This window comes from Tiliqua scincoides, chromosome 8 (genome assembly GCF_035046505.1).
Source record: "Tiliqua scincoides isolate rTilSci1 chromosome 8, rTilSci1.hap2, whole genome shotgun sequence".
Taxonomy (NCBI): domain Eukaryota; kingdom Metazoa; phylum Chordata; class Lepidosauria; order Squamata; family Scincidae; genus Tiliqua; species Tiliqua scincoides.
In genome coordinates this window covers 19907785-19925300 of record NC_089828.1, presented here as the reverse complement: position 1 = coordinate 19925300, position 17516 = coordinate 19907785, and the positions used below count along the sequence as shown (strand labels likewise).

Sequence of the window (17516 nt, the reverse complement as noted above, 5' to 3'; positions counted from 1 at the left end):
TCTTACTTGCTTGTGCCATCTGAAGACACCAGTTTTGTACAGTTTTACTTCTTTTGTGTGTACAGGTAAAAAATACTCATTAACTTGGGCCTCCACTGCCTTTACTTTCATGACACACTCAAGCCTTCAGCAAACGTTGTGACAATCTTCATAGGGAAAAAAAGGCACAAACACATGCCTTCCCCCATTAGCTACCTGCAATCTGAACTCGACACCAACAGTAGCACAGAACAGCAACAGTTGGGAATAAGGTGACAGCCTGGGTCCACCTGTGGATCTCCATCAATACATCAGGTGCTTTGCGTCTTTACAGTGTGCTCTACACAGAGTTTGAAAGAAGCTATTTTTAGCCTGCAAAAGCCTGTTTCCTTTTAAATCTCTCTCCCCGCAGAGGAAGGCTTAGGAAAGATACAACTGGCAAGGAAAGAAAACCCATCTGCACAGTCTTGCTAGTTTGGGCAAAACATACAGCAGTTACTGTGCAATTCTTTATCAAAGTTACAGTTGTAAAACTAAATACAGGTATCCCAACAATATTTTAACAATATTTATTCCCCAGTATTTTAAAGATGAGACCACAAAACATTAAACACTCATGCGGTGACACTGTTTTCCCAACATCCTAAGAAAAGCCAGAATTCCTTTTCAAGAATGAGCAAAAATATCTAGCCCTCATTTTTATAGGAGAGGAAAAACACACATAATTACGAGTGAATGTGCCAGATGGGACTTCTAGCAGTTGAGGTTCTCTCAATTCACATAGCTCCATCAGTAGATTTTAACTATATTGTCTCGGACATATGAATGAAATTCAAATATAGCAAACCTAGAGAGAAGCGTCATTAGCTAGTGGACCCTGTAGCAATAACCCTGAATTCTGCATCATCTAGAACAGGGGTAGGCAAACTTTCAACTTAAACCTTCAAATAAAATATATAGATAGATGACCTGCCTTTATCAACTAAAACAGGCAGAGATTCTAGATCAGGGGTAGGCAAACTTTCAGCTTTAGGAATCCTGGACCTTTAACAATTGTGTAGGAGAGAGAATTTCAGCAGGTGCAGCTTGAGATGACATGCTGCAACTGCTGAAATTCTCTCTCCTACAAAATTGTTAAAGGTCCAGGATTCCTAAAGCTGAAAGTCTGCCTACCCCTGATCTAGAATCTCTGCCTGTTTTAGTTGATAAAGGCAGGTCATCTATCTATATATTTTATTTGGCAGGATAACAGCTTTACCAGTAGAAGCCTGACCTTCCAAAGGCCCTGTTTTCAGCCAGCAGCTCAGATGCTACAGAAATCCTGCACTTGTGTGTACTGCGAGGTGCTCTCAAGCAGCCAATGAAGTCATATTTTTAGTTATAAATTAAGAGTGCTCTAATCATGCTGCTGTGATTTTGTAATGGGTATAGACCAGAGGTATCAAACTCGTCTCATACAGAGGGCTGTGTGAGTTAGCATTCATGATGCCTGCTGAGGGCCAGAAGTGACATCATCAAGCAGAAAGTGACATCATTAAACAGATGATGGTCAGAAATAAGCACTGTGTTCTCACTTAGAAACTCATTAGCTGCAAATAGCAGAAGAGAAAGTGTGCAAATCCTGTTCACAGTTTCAAGATATGAGACAGCTCAATTATCAAGTTGGAAGAGCCTAATTATAACAGGGGCCAGATAAATGGCTTCCAAGGGCCACATTCGGCTCACGGGCCTTATGTTTGACACCCCTGGTATACACAGTTTTCATGTTTTATCCTTTTAATATGCTTTAGATCAGGGGTGTCAAACATAAGGCCCACAAGCTAGATATTGCCCCTAGAAGTTCTTTATCTGGCTCCTGTGATAAATGGGATCTCTCAGCACTACCACCAGCTACTCTCAGTTGTTGACCTGTAAAGAGATGCATTAGAAGCAGCAGCACTGGGAGAGCCCAATTATCACACAGAGCTGCTTTTGCCAAGGCATCATTTCACAGAGCACCTCTCAGCTGCTGAATTGCAAAGTGAAGCCTCCGCATAAGCACCGCTGCTGAAAGGGCAGCTCACATGATAAATCAGCTCTCTCAGTGTGATGATGGAGTTCTCCCATATCTTGAAAGCACGATCAAGATTTGCATATTTTCTGTTCTGACATCTGCAGCTAATGTGTTCCTAAGCAAGGAAAAAATGCTTTTCTGGTCATCACCTGCTTAATGTCACAATTTCTGGCCTTCAGCAGGTACCACGAAAGCTATTCAGCCCACTGTATGGAATGAGTTTGACACCCCTGCATTAGATTTCCTCATGAGCTTTTTGGATACGGTCTTCATACAAAAACAGGGGATACATACCTATTGACTATCATTTAAATCAGGGATCTCCAAACTTTTAGGCCAGAGGGCCGCATGAAATATCTGGCGCAGTGCTTAGGGTCGGAAAAAAATTTAAATATAAAGTTTAAATAAATAAGAGATGGAACTTAGATGAATGAATAAATGAATGAGTGGGCTCATTCACTCAGCCTCTCTGGCCCTCAGAACACCCTCCAGAGAACACCTCTGGTCATGATGAGTTGAGTGGGCCAGAGGCTTTCAGGGGACAAGAGGCTGGCCGCGGGCCGGATAGAGGCTCGCTGCGGGCTGCATCTGGCCCCTGGGCCGGGGTTTGGAGACCCCTGATTTAAATAAATAATAAATTTAACTGAAATTTAAGTTAGTGAAAGTAAGTGATCTCTTACCAGAGTATTGCTCTTTTTAATATCCTCTAAACGCTCCAACACTGAAGTCAAGTTAGGGTCATCTGATTCTACAAACCATATTGGTGATGAAGAGGGATAAGACTCCTGTTAAATAAAATTACAAATATTTCAGCATTTTTGGAGAACAAGTACTTTTTAAGCACAAAATGTTTATAGCACAAAATGTCTGTCACCAGCCTGTTTGCAAGGTGAAGGGATTTTTTTTTTTATTAAAGCAGAGCCTTCATGCAGATCTTGACAGCTATCCTCAATTCAACAACAGAACAGTGAAGATCAAAGGTGTAGCCAACTATCTTCCAAAATGAGGGTAGGCCTCCCTAGGGAGGCTCAATGAGTTGTCAAGGAACAGCAGGCATCACTCAGCTATCGATTTGGTTTTCTCATCTTGTTCTATGCTTTCTATAGGTTTACAACAAGCAGTCTGTTCTTGTCTGCTCACTAAGGCAGCCTTATAAATGATGTTCCCAGAAGTCACAGCCCAGAACAAAAACTATCAGGCAAGCATGCCCATGTAATTCTAAGTTAGCAATTTAAGGACTAGAGAGAGAAGGAAAAACAGCAAAAAACTTTGGTCAACATTTCCTATTGGGGACCAGACAACTTTTAAGGCAAAAATATGCTTCTGTTTACAACCTTGCACTTTATAAAACTGCAGAGATGAAATTTCAACTGAAAAGCAGCCTATAAGATTATGATAAATTCAAAGAAAAATACACTAAACATGGCATTAGAGAGGCAGTTTTCTCCTGAAACAATGTTATGGAGATGTTTGTGCCACTCTGAGTCTAGAACTTCCTTTGGAAGTAGATTTCCCATTTTTGTGTATCTATAAGACAGACAAAGTCAATCTGACATGCCCAACATTTACTTAAGTGAAAGGAAGATCCCTCCCCACCAGAAACACACTAGGAAGCTGAGAACTGTGGAGAAAGAAAAATTCAAATGGTGCGCATCCAGCTACGGAGGTAGTCATCACATCAACACAGAACAAAAACTATCTAGCAAACTCCAGTGTGCCTCAGTTTTAAAGCAGTTCTCAGCATGGCAGATTCAAGTTACATCCTTTCAAACTTTCTGATCAGTATACCTGTTTAGATTTGCACTATTTGGAACATAAGTTTTTTCTTGTTTATACAAGATTTCCACCAGCATCCTACAAACTGTGGACAATGTTCTTTGTTTGAAGTCATAATAACATTTTTAAAATCAGTTTTACTTTTAAGTTTACTCTGACCTCTAGAAATCTACAGAAAAAACTGTAAGATGAGGGAAATGTTCATTATAACCATTCTTTCATAAGAATGAATTCTGTTCCGATGCAGGATATCATTGTTAGTCCACCGTCCCCCCACCATTAAGACAATCAGTTTTTTCTGCCCCTGGATTTTCTTGGAAGAATGAGAAAAGCTGTGAAATGTATTGGCAGTCCCACAATCTCACTCGCTGTAGGGATGTATATTTTATTGTATCCCAAACTTTTTAGCACTCTGACCCACTTTTCAGAATCACCATTTGTTGAGACCCACCAGAAGTGATGTCATTAACCTGGAAGTTATGTTATGACTAGCAGTGACATCAATTTAGGCTTCAAACCTAAGCGATCAGTCAAAATTCCCAATACACAGTTTGCTCGTACTGATATTTTGTATAGCTTGGAATTCAAACATTCCAGCTCGGAAGACAAAGCAGAATGCAGACTTGGATCTTTCTCCAACCACACAGCCCTCTCCCCCTTTCCAGTGCCCCATCTTCCCACCTATTCAGGTCAAAGCACCATGCCTCTCTTCCACTGGGAGCCCATTCTGCTCATCAGCTCTGTACCCTGTATTTTCAGCTCTGCATTTTCAATGGTGACTGAGTTAGGTGCTACGCAACCCACCCAGTGTGTCCCAACCCACAGTTTGAGAAACGCTGCTGTATTTATTTTTATGCGAGATTTACCTGTCACACTCAATATGCGCATTTTGTACTTGCGCGTGCATATCTAAGAGCAAAATTTAAACTGTGCCCTGGACCTTAAAATTTGGCACTGTTTCTTGATATATAACCAGGGATTCCACAGCAAGAGACAATGTCAACAGATGTACATAAAAATCTGCCCTTTCCCATCTCACCACAGGATTACAAAACCTCTCCTCCCTTCCAAAACAGACTGTTGCATGCAACAGGCCTACCTGTATCTTGAATCCAGGCAAGTTTATTAATCAGCAGTAGTAAAATGAAGGTTTCAGCAAATGTGGTAAGTCAAATGACCTTAAAAGCCAGATAAGATGTACCATAAATGTGTCAGACTGCTAACACTCCAATCCTCTGAAGCGAGATACTGATGGGGTGTGTGTACAAAGATAAGTTGGACTTTAAAGAGTATGTGCACGTAACCACACACACACACACACACACACACACACACACACACACACACACACGTTCAGGGCCTCCAGGCATATGGCGCCTTTACTACCATATGTCCAAAGGTATACAATTGCAGCAGCAACCTTACCAAAGTTAAACAGGGCCAGGTCTGGTCAGGAACTAGATGACCTGGGAACCTTCTGCATACTGCTTCATGATGGAAGAAGGGCTGGGGGAATATACATGTAATAGAAACAATGTTGCCAGCTCCTTTCTTAAAACAATCCCTCTGCATTTAACTACACTGGTATTGTCAACTTATTTTCTAAGTGAGGCTATTATCCACTGTGCAGTTGCTTGCAGTTATAAGTTGTAAGCTGCAGTCATAGCCCTTGGATTTTCCAGGACACGTAGGTTATGCCTGGGACACAGTTCATTTCTCACTGTTCAAAATATAGCTCAAACACAGGTTTTGGGATGGAGGCACACAGGCAAAGGGATCAACGGCTTCTGCAGAGAGCTTTATGCCCTCTAATGCATAGGAACTCTTCCAAAGGCTTAGTGATCATCACAAACACTATCTGCAATATGCAATTACGGCACAAGGTCACCCTATGCCAGTAAAAACCAGGTGATCAGCTGTCCATTGCTATGCCCAAAAATTCTGTATTGGCAACTGAAACACACTGCATCAGAACTATCCCCCATGGCATAACATGATTCTAACTGCCTATGACAAGCTGGCACAGCCATTTTCAATTATCCAGTGTGTGTCAATGGCTTCATCTGTTTATTGCGTAAGAACCACACACAAATACAATTCTGTGTCGCAGGGACAGTTGTTCCAGACGGAACAGACAATTCTCTCTTGAAGCAGCATGAGCTAAAGCACATCTAGTTTGCTGTAAACACCACAGCACCTCAGTACCAAAGACATGTCAACAATTCTAAGGAAATCGTAAGATTAGTTTAAGTCAGCATCTCCCCAAGCAGAACAGTACTCAATACAAAGTGTGAATTCCAAGGCAAATACCCTTTAGGGCAGTGTTCTTAAACCTTGTGCTAAAATAGCTTTCACTAGCGCCAGGCTTCATGCTAACTTTTTCTGCCCTCTCTAATAAGAATGCAGGTGGAGTCTTGGTATCCAAGAGGGATTCGTTCCCTGACCCCCCTCCCCATGGATACCAAAACCTGCAGATAATGAAATCAGCAGGTTCCAACTCACAGGGGCTCTGAATGCAAACAGAACAAGGTTTGAGTCATGTCTGGGAGGTCTTTAGTGGGTCCAGCCATGGATTCAGAACCTGCAGTTAGTCAAAACTATGGGTCCCAAATCCACAGATGAGCAGGTTGGACCCTGTATGTTACAGTGAACAGTGCTAGGAGGGCGTTACAGGGGTGGGAAGTGGGAATACAGTGTCCCAGGAGAGACCCTATAGGAATTAGCAGTGAGTCCCTAGTCTCATAAAGTATGATATTAATTATCTCATTTATTTATTTAGGTCATGGTATGAAAAAAGTTGAAGACCACTGCTTAGGGAATAATGACAAGAGACTCAGAGTTTCCTCACTCTCTTGAGAACCCTAAGGGAACTTCTAAGTGCAGCTGTCACAGTCCAAGTGTTTTTAAATTCTTATTTTTATTATTAATATTTATATATCACTTTACAAAAAAAGTAGTTCACAAAGTAGTTTACAAAATCAATAAATGGTTCCCTGTTCTCAAAGGGCTCACAGTCTAAAAGAGACACCAGCAACAGCCACTGGAAAAAGATGTCATGCTGGGCACAATTGCTCTCTCTCTCTGCTACATACAGAAGGATACCACTTTTAAAAAGGGGCCTGTTTGCCTTTTTAAAGTAAGGAACAAATGTATCTACAGCATCTCAGACTGTAGACTCAAGTGTACTTACTTAGGAGTAAATCCCACTGAGCTCAGTGTGATTTATTTTGAGTAGACCTGTGTAGGATTAGAATACATGTCAGGTGAACAGACAGATCAAGTGGCTTGATTTATACTAAGAGAGTATTTCAGATGTGCTTTTTGTCCTATTGTCTCACTTGGATCAGAAATACCCCATTTTATCCTGCCCAAATGGATAATCAATAAGTCATGTGGCAGCATCCCAAGATTCACTTCCACTGCATTTTCCCCAAATTCCTTGAATAGCCTTGCTGACCACAGTTCCTCCCTATCAACTTCTTCTACACCGCAATTAAGAGTAAAGCTCTGAAAATGCAACACCTCCTCCTCAAGGCCAATGTGCAAGGAAGATGGATGTCTAGTCAGTGCAAAGGGAGAGACTCTCTAAAAGTGAAATAAAAAATGCTTAAGCTTTCACACACACTTCAGGGTTGAGGTCTAGAAAGCAAAACGAACTGAGAAGTGGCCCTGGTGATCTTCCAACAACAAAAGGCATCATAAGGACCATGTTATGAAGAAAAGGAAGGACTGCGACATCTGAACTATTCTTTCAATAGTAAAATAAGGAGAGTTCCATTCAGTTCAATGGTCCTTACTTCCAAATAACATGCATAAGATTAACACAGTGCAGGCTGCAATCCTATACACATTTTCCTGGGTGTGCCTCATTGAACACAATGGGACTTATTTCTACGCCAGTTTTCCATGGCTCAAAGTGGCTTACAACATAAAATAGCTAAAAATACAAAATACAACTATAGGTACCTTAAAACAATATCATGTTAGCGGATTAACTATAAAAGCAGCATTAAAACAAAGAGTCATAACCAGCTGCTAAAAAACAGGACACCAGTATAACATCCTCTCTTCAAAGGCTAAAGGAAATAGATGTGTTTTTAAACCCCACCAGAAATTATCTAAAGAGGGAGTTGTCCTAAGATTTCTGGAAGCTCGTTCTGTAGACATGGTGCCACAATAGGGAAGGCCCTGGACTTTCCCACCCTCCCTTTCTGAGCAGTCATGCATAGAATGCTATTAATCAGTCTAAACAAGGGGTGTCAAACATAAGGCCAACAGGCCAAATGCGGCCCCTAGAAGCAATTTATCCATTTCCTGTTATAATTGGGCTCTCTCATATCTTGAAAATATGAACAAGATTTGCACATTTTTCTCTTCTGTCATTTGCAGCTAACAAGTTTCTTCATAAGAACAATGTGCTTATTTCTGGCCATCATTAGCTTAATGATGTCACTTTCTTCTTAATGATGTCACTTCCTCAGCAGGCACCACGAATGCTAACTTTGGCCCTCTGTACAAAAGTTTGACATCCCTGCTCTAAACCTTCCTGTTTAGCCCATTTTTGGTACACATTTGATCCCTATTATGTAAGGGCAACGTTGGGCAGAAATGGCTCAAACTAAAGCAGGGGTTCCCAAACCCCGGCCCAGGGGCCACTTGCGGCCCTCGGGGGCTCCCAATCCGGCCCTCAGGGAGAGTGCAAGCACTGGAGAGTCACAGCTTTCTGAACCAATGTCAAACTTTCACTGTTCTAGAAGCTCATCTTGTGTTTTCTGTAAGAGACAAGGTCAAAGAAGTCCAAACAGGTAAATGGATGCTTTTAATTTGGCTGTGGAAAGATAACCAACAGCAGAATATTCTGATGTACAGCAGAGATTCCCCACAATAGCTCTATAAATATCTCATCATGAGGCTTGCTCAGGCCTCTGCATATCAACTGAAGAAGCCAAGAAGATCCAACAGGGACCAATCTCCTACCAAATGAGCAGTATGGTTTGGCCACACTTTAACACAGGTAGTCAGTATTCCATTTACACAGCAGCTTGGGAGAGCTAAAATACCCATGTTTGTATAGAACAATTCGTTGTTCTTTCCAATATAATGATTTTTGGCTCCATCACATACCATATTAAAATAGCAACTGAGCCAAGCAGAGCATTAGGGCCATAAACTGATGTCATCATATACCCCAGGCAGAGAGGCACTGTTTTTGACTTTTGCCAACTCATAGTATCAGCTGAAAACCATCATGACCACCACTCCCACCCCAGATAAGTCTGCTTATTAGGAGAAAAGAGAAATTCATAGCTACTGGCATAGGATCTAATCAGAATTCCCATATTTCACCAAATTAAGCATGACCCTTCAAGAGCACCACCTCCTAAAGTTAGGGCATAGCAAGTCATAATTCTCAACACACAGAACTCAGCATCAAACAATTCTGACAGAAGTGCAGCCCAATCCCAGGTATACTTATACAGAACCCAGTCCCACTGAATTCAGTGGAACTTGCTTCCAAGTAACTATGCAGAGGACTGCAGCCTAATGTCATTTCGACCTCAACAATGCACCTGTTTGAAAATACAAATCTTTAAGTCTGCCAACAAAGAATCATGTCTGTCCATACCTGTGTGGTCAGAGTTGGTTGTCCCATGCAAGAAGTCAACTTCAAGGTTATTTCCAGAAAAAAAACAAAAAAAAACTGGAGTGGTGTGGAGGTGTTTTGTGACCCCACACACCTGTATGTGTATTAACAGTTACTGCACATCAATCTGTATCCATTAGCACTATGAGGATTAATTCTGAAATTCTTGAATTGGCTTTGATCTACAAAGTCCTTGATGGCTTGTACTGTATACCCAAGGGATAGGTCTTCCTTCTGACTTGCTCCCTTCACATGAAGGCTGAGCAACAAGCATACTTAGGGACAATACCCCAACTACCATACACAACTGTTTTCCCAGGAGACTCAAAGTCCAAGCTCCTTTTCATAAGCACATCACCACCCTTTGGCACAAGTTGACTTTTATAGTCAAGAACAAACAGGAGTCTGAGTTATCATTAGATATTTGATTTTCTCTGTAAACCGCTTTGTGAACTTTTTGTTGAAAAGCGGTATATAAATACTGTTGTTGTTGTTATCTAAATGTGAGTTTTAGATAACGAATATCAGCCAAAACATATGATTTTGTGAACTGGACAGGATAGAAATCTACAAAGAATATAGGATGTGTATGTTTCATTTGAATGCGTTCTAGAGCAGTAGTGTTCAACTTTTTTTCAGTCTTAGGAAGTACTTTAACCCCAGTCTGCTGCGACAGGAGACCGCATTTTCAAATTCCTCTTTAAGCCACATGTCCATTTTTCTTCTCTATTTCAGTCCCCCCCAACTCAGGGCCATGCACCCTCAGTTCCACTTATCAGAGCAAGCACCCTTAGTATTCTAGTAAGAATGCCCAGTCAGTCACACCTACTCCTGAAGTTTTCACTTGCTCAAAGTTCTCACTTTGCACTTCAGACAAAGTAACAAGGGTGTCTCTCCCCTTGTTTCTCATCTTCTCAAACACACCAACACTTTCATTCAGGGGAATGAAAGAAATCCCCTGCCTTTCTCTGTTGGCCCTGTCAGTTCACAGCACATGCCACATGACTTGCAGAAGAAAGGGGTTGATAGGAAGCACAAAGAGATTGACTAATACGCCAGGCCAAATATTTATGAACCCCTGCTTAGGGAATGACCTAGTTGTTAAGATGCAGACCAGTATTCTAGAATTACTACCTGCAGAGCAGGGGAGAAGAGGGAAAAGAGATGATGTACACCATCTGCACCATATCACCTTTCTAATAATCATACATAGATGCTGTAGAGACAGTACCATGTTAGCACTACCATACTTGCCCAAACAGCCTACTACCCATGCGGATCTTTCATCATGACACAACTAAATGGAAAGTAATGTGACATGTGGTTTGCTTCTCCTAAACCTGTGAGTGAAAAAAATCACGTAAGTACTGGAGAGAAACACAGGAAGATCAATGACACATAGGAGGCGAAGAGATGGGATGCCTGAGAGCAGGGGTATCAAACATAAGGCCCGGGGGGCTGTGTGTGGCCCGCGGAAGCTTTTTATCTGGCCCTCAGGCTCTCATCTGCTAAGCAGTGCCATGGTGTTACTGCTGAAAGGTAGCCCACATGAAAATTGGGCTCTCTCATATCTTGAAATATGATCAAGATTTGTGTATTTTTTGTTTGCAGCTAATGAGTTCCTAAGTAAGAAAAAAGTGCTTATTTTTTATTATGACCTGTTTAATGACATCAATTCCTGCCTAATGACATCACTTCTGGCCCTTAGCAGGCAACATGATTGCTATTCGGCCCTCGGTATGAAACAAGTTTGACACCCCTGCCTTAGAGGAAGCATGGGGTGTAGAACAGGAGAAAAGGCCATTGGTAACCATAGCCCACTTCTTGTGTAAAATAGACTCTGAATGCCTCTGGCTAGCTCCAGTAACAGAAAATAATCCAGAAAAAAAAATGCCCCAGCTCTGAGTAGACAGACCTTCATATTGCAACACTAGCGTGTAATGAACAGAACCATAACAACCGGAGTCTGGTTGCAAAAACCCTTTCTGATGTGTGCTACCAAAGTGAACGCCAGCATTTCAGCTAGCTGGAGTAAATACCAGCTACATCATGGGGTGCAACTGACTGATAATGCAGTCCCAAGGTAAGAAATCAAACATTCCCTTACCTAGATGAGGCCTCCAAGACTCCCCCCCCCACACACACACACACTTTGGGATGCAGTGCATGTCCTGTTGGGAAAGTCTGTGTCGGCACTGGAAAGTTGGATAGGATTGGGGCCTCGATCCAGGAAGGAGAAGAAGGAGCAGTGGAAGCAAGTAGGCAGAAAGAGATGATTGCAACCCCACTAATCTGTCGCCTGAGGCAACCTCTTCAGTTGGCCTCAGTTGGCCAGCCCTGGTGCAACCGATCAATACGATGGTTTGCAAAAGTCTTGCATACATTTGCATGGAATATTTGAGTTCTGGAGTTCCAGAACCAGCATTCAGAGCGCGATACCATAGTCTTTCGAGACTGAAGGTTGCCAACATGGGGCAACTGACTGATGGGTGTGTGCCAACACTCCAATATGCTTCATATTTTACTCTGTCAAGTGACTACTACTGACATATTTTCATCATCTGTGAAATGATACTAAAATCTCCAAAAATATCATTTTAAAGTTATAAATGCATTTGTTTTAAAGAAAAGCTTCAATGCAAGGATTTTCCAGCTCCCAATGCATTCAACTATAATTCGAAGAAGACTGAACAACCTTGGCCTACAATGTAACTTTCCTAGCAGCCTACCTGAAACATGAAAAGATGGAAGGAGGCAAGCTGAAGCCTGGACCAAGTCAGGGTTTCCCCATAGCTCACCAGTCTTTTGAACAGCAGTAATGACACCTGCGCCCCTCAGAGTGCAGCAATCTTACACTTTGCCAATCTTGCAGGACACCAGTCTGAAGTCATATAGCCCAGAGGTGGCCTTACAGTCCTCCTAGATTTAGCTGGTTACTTCAAATTAAACCTGTGAAACACTTCTCTTATTTCCAAATCTGGACCTTAAAAGAGATCATACTTTGATAAGAGTGGCATAGAAGCCAGAAGTAGAGTTCTCTAATCACAATGAAATGTTCTCTTCTATGCATCTCTTAAAGGTACGGGATTTGGCAACACAATGGCTTCTGTAACTTGTTCTGTAGGGTTCCCACAGCAGGGTTTATTTCTCGCCCTGCTCTGGCACTTTCCACTACAGAAGATTAAGTAGATGAAATTTTTCCTCTGGCAGAAACTGTGATCCTACATGCCCATCCACAGCTCAAAACCCTCTTGGTCCCAAGGCCTGTACTGAGTTGCTACCCTTTTTTGGAACAAGGTCCCTATGCTATTAAAGCTACACAACAGGCAGGAATGCAACAATGGCAGTTTTTCAGTAAAGAAAGGCAGCAACAGGAAAAGCTACATCTGTTACATTTTAGTGACTCATGCAAGTGTTAATCATACAGGAGCCATAACACCTGCTGTTCACCCCTCAAATCTTCTTCTACCGTCTGTCCTTTCTTCAGCACCTTGGAGTCTCATACAACAACCTTCCTTCTTCACCAGACCCTTCTGCCAGCAGATACCTTCAAAAGGCTCTGCAGCGCTTCCTCAACAAGCCTGGCCTTTCCTCAGTTCTGTAAATAGATGGGATGGGACCATGCGGCTTTTTCAAAAGCGTCATACCTGAAGCAAACAGTTCCCAATGCCCTCTTTCCAGCAAAAACTTTTCCCCCACCATCATTGTCCATTTAACCATGCAATTCTTTGCCTTCAAATACCAGTTAAGCTGTTAGCCAACCCACAAACCACACTAGTTATGTAGTTGAAACCTCACTGCAAAAATCCTACGATCATAAATTCAGTATTTATACTGGAACTTTCTCCAGGAATGCAGTCTGCTCAAACCCCCCCCCCCAAAAGCTGCATGACCTGCACCCACACTGTTTGCCTCTTTCCCAAATGTCCATCATTACTTTTATGCAATAAACTAAGTTCTTCTCTGCACTCTAAAGGGGTGGAAACAGGTTTCCTCAAATTCCTTATGGCCCATAGTTTTACAAGAGAAAGATCAGCCTGCCACATTGTAAAAGGTTAAAAAAAAAAGCACACACACACACACCCCCACCCAGTGTACAAACTGTGGTATTAGAATCTAGCATCCACTGATGCTATGGACTACCTTACTCCAACTGACAACTCCTGGCTTTCAAGACAACACTTCGTTAGCCAACAGAAAGGCAAGTTACTTAGCTCACATCACAGGTAAAAGCAAACTGTGCTGTCAACACATACACTCCTCCTCATATTTCCTGGGCTTCCATCTAGTGTGGGTAGAAACCTATGACTTAATTCCATGTCAAACTAGTCAGGGAGGGGCACTTTTTCGCCTTGCCCCAGAGAGGGGAGGGAAGAAGGAAGGTAAGAGAATACGCAGGACAGCATACAAGAGGAATGGACCGTCATCTTTCTACAGCTTACGGCTTCTTTAGTTGAAGCTTTTACCTTAATCACCCCTAAAAAAATCAGACACACTTAAGCAGAAGCAACACATTTTCTTTCCAATCATCCCTTCCTAAGCATGGAGATGAATAGTATATTTCAGAAAGAAAACGAAGGGGAAGGTAAGGTTGGAAGAAACACACTGCACCGGTTATATACTTGGAAAGGAGCAAAGAACTAAAACGTGTGTTTTAAACAACAGAGGGGGGTAAACATTCAGCTTCTAAGAGAAGGGAATTCACAAGAAATTGTCTGTATAACTATAAAATGCTAATATTGACACAAGGAACAAATGTCTGTGTCCACCCAATATCCTGATGAGATTTAATTACAGAAATATTTAAAGGAAAAACAGAGAGAGAGCCTAAACCCCATACCCAAGTTTACAAGCCATCAACCCTGGGCTTATGAACTCAAAGTGCCAGCTACACTTAACCCACTGAAATGATCTCCTCTTGCCTCCTCAAAGAGAAAGGCACGGCTGCTACAGAGCAAGTAAACTTTGGAGCATGTGAGCCCCCCTCATCTGTGTCCCACTATCTCAAACCAGGAATTCCAAATCTCACATTCTCAGTTTGTATAGTGCCCATCCCCAATTGACTCCCCCCACCCAGTATAGTCACCTCCAATCCCTGGGTGACCCAGCCGCCCCACCTCTAACCTCCCACACTTTACCTCCTACAACAGAAAACCTGGCCCTGTTTTCAAGACAGAAAACCCCGAAGTGTCAACCTTCTACCCCCAACATGGCAAAGCCCCAAGACTGTGGGGAAAGGATGGCACTTGACCCCCCCCACTGGAGGCATTCACCAGCCTCGGAGAAGGTGAGCCCCCCCACCTGTGTCCCACTGTATCAAGCCAGGAACCCCAAATCTCACATTCTCAGCTTGCTAGAGTGACTATCTCTAATCCTTAACTTACCCCCCCCTAAAATAACCATCTCCAACCCCTGGGTGACCCAGCATCCCACCTCTAAACTAGGTGGGGGATCAGCCTCACCTCTTAGATCCTCTACCTCCAACCACAAGGAGCCTGGCCTTGTTTTCAAGACCCTACAGTGCTAGGCTCCCACACCCAACATGGCAAAATTCCAAGACTATGGGGCAGGGATGGGGCATGCCCCCCACACTGAAGCCAGCCACCAGCCCCATTTGTCAGGTTCTCCTGGCAGTGGAGAGCTACCCAGGGCTGGAGTCCACCTACCCTGGGGTTCCCTTCATGCCCTCAGAGTGCCCCCCACTCCCCCAGCCTGCCCTTGCGGGGTGGGGTGAGGGGCACCCAGGGGCAGGCAGCCTCCATCCTTGGGTAGACCCCCTCACACCCCCCAGCTTAGCCCCACCCTGTCCTTCCTGGAGGGTCCCACCCACTACCCCTGACTCCTGGCAATGGGATGTGGGGGGCTACCCAGGAGTGGAGATCAGCTACTCCTGAGCGCCCTCATGCCCCCAGCCTGTGCGCTGCCCCCAGCCTGTCCATGCTGGAGGGTCCCACCCCATTACCCCTGACTTCTGCAGTGGGGTGGGGGAGGCTACCCTGGGGTGGAGCCCACCTCTCCCTGGGTGCCCTTCATGCCCTCATAGTGCCCCCCATCCAGCCAGCCCTTGCTGGAAGGTCCCCCGCCTCTAGCAGCAGGGTGTGAAGGGGACTGCACTACCCAGGGGTGGAGACTACCTCCCCCGGGGTCCCCTCATGGGGCCCCCCACCCAGCCTGCCCTTGCTGGAGGGTCCCACCCACTACCCCCCAGTCCTAGCAGTGGGGTGTGGGGGGCTGCCCAGGGGGGGCCCCCCCGGCGCAGCGCACCCACCGTGATGTTGCAGTGGATGGCGAGGGGCTGGGGCGGGGCGGCGGGCGCCTGGGGCAGGACGAGGAACTGGCAGTGCAGCTCGTCCAGCTTCCAGGAGACGATGCGGAAGCGCTCGTGGTCCTTGTCGAAGATGGACTCCAGCAGCTTCAGCTCGGCCTTCAGCCCTGTCACCGACATCCTCGCCTCATCTCCGGCTGCGGCGCGGCTCCGGCCTGGGCCTGCCCGCCTGCCAGCCGCGCCGGCGCAGGCTTCGCCTCGCCTCACCCGGCCCGGCCCCGCCGCGGGGTGGGAGCTGACGCCGGCCGCGGCCAGCAGCAGCAGCAGCAGCAGCAGGAAGGCCGGAGGAGCCCCTCAGCGGGCACCAGCTGCCACCCACAAGGCTCGCCCGGCTTCCCCTCGCCTGGCTCGGCCCTTCCTCCCAGCAGCCAGGCAGGGGTCAGACCCACCCACGGGGCAGGGTTTGCGCTGACCCCACACACCCCGCGCCTGAGGAGGGTGTGGGGCCCTTCTGGGGGAGGGAGCGGCTCCCGAGGCAGTGCTTACTCGCGAGTAGGCCCCCCACTCCAATCTGTGGTCCTTACTCCCAGGTAAGCGCGTGTGCCTCGCCCTCAAGGCCTGCTCCTCCCTCAGAGGTTGGGGGGCGTCCAAGCAGGCTCTACTCATGGTAGTTAATGGGGCTTACTCCCCAGGTAAGTGTGAGATAGATTTTGCGGCCTATCAGGCATGTCTACTCAGAAGTAGCTTTCATTATGTTGATTAGGGCTTACTTCCAGGACAGTGTGCATAGGATGTGTGTGTCTACTCAGAAGTCAGTCCCATTATAGTCAATTGGGCTTACTCCCAGGTAAATGTGGATAAGATTGCAGCCTAACAGAGCAAGCTTATGCATGTCTACTCAGAAGTAAATCTCTTTGTAGTCATTGGGGCTTACTCCTCAGGTAAGTGTGGGATAGGATTGCAGCCTAACAGAGCAATCTCAGGCATGTCTATACAGAAGTAAGTCTCATTATGTTCAATAGAGCTTACTCCCAGGAAAGTATGCATAGGATTGCAATCCTATGTGTGTCTACTCAAAAGTAAGTCCTATTGTAGTCAATGGAGCTTACTCCCAGGTAAGTGTGGGATAGGATTGCAGCCTAACAGAGCAATCCTAGGCATATCTACTCAGAAGTCTCATTATGTTCAATAAGGGATAGGAAAGTGTGCATAGGATTGCAGCCTAACAGCATAATCCTATGTGTGACTACTCTGAAGTAAGTCCCATTGTAGTCAATTGGGCTTACTCCCAGGTAAGTGTGGGATAGGATTGCAGCCTTACAGAGCAATCCTAGGTATATCTACTCAGAAGTAAGTTTCATTCTGTTCAGTAGGTCTTACTTCCCAGGAAAGTGTGCATAGGATTGCTTCCTAAGGATCCAATCCTCTGGGTTGTGGGCACTAGTGCTAGAGCAGCTGCAATGCTATTTTAGGGCAGAAGCTTATTGTTTTTCTTTAAAAATTGGTTGTTCCCATAAAACAGGTTGTCTTATTATTTGCTTGGTTATAAAGAGTGTTCTTCTCTCCTCAGACCTGGAAAGTAAAGTGAGAAGCTAGGTGAGAAGGCCCAAAGTGTGTAGGAGTAATTACATGCAACCTTTGTCTATCTTTGTTGGGCTTCGATCCTGTTCTCACTTACCTGGAACAAGACACACTGAACTATTTCTGTACCTGCACTTTTGTAAGTTTTACTTTTGTAAGTAAAAATGCTTTGAAATAAATAAACTCAGTGGGACTTTCAACTAAGGGTTACTAGATAT

The 17516-nt window shown here is 44.5% G+C and overlaps 1 protein-coding gene across 2 annotated transcripts in view; it reads right to left on the bottom strand.

Moving 5' to 3' along the window:
• Positions 1 to 16131, bottom strand: part of UBE2Q2 (ubiquitin conjugating enzyme E2 Q2) — a 39452-nt gene extending 23321 nt beyond the window's left edge. For both annotated transcript variants that reach the window (XM_066635083.1, XM_066635084.1), the window contains exons 1-2: positions 15721 to 16131; positions 2713 to 2817 (exon numbers count right to left, since the gene is read on the bottom strand). In XM_066635083.1, the coding sequence (XP_066491180.1) occupies positions 2713 to 2817; positions 15721 to 15897 (282 nt within the window). In that variant the 5' untranslated portion in view covers positions 15898 to 16131. The remainder of the gene's footprint in view (positions 1 to 2712; positions 2818 to 15720) is intronic.
• Positions 16132 to 17516: the final 1385 nt, after the last annotated feature.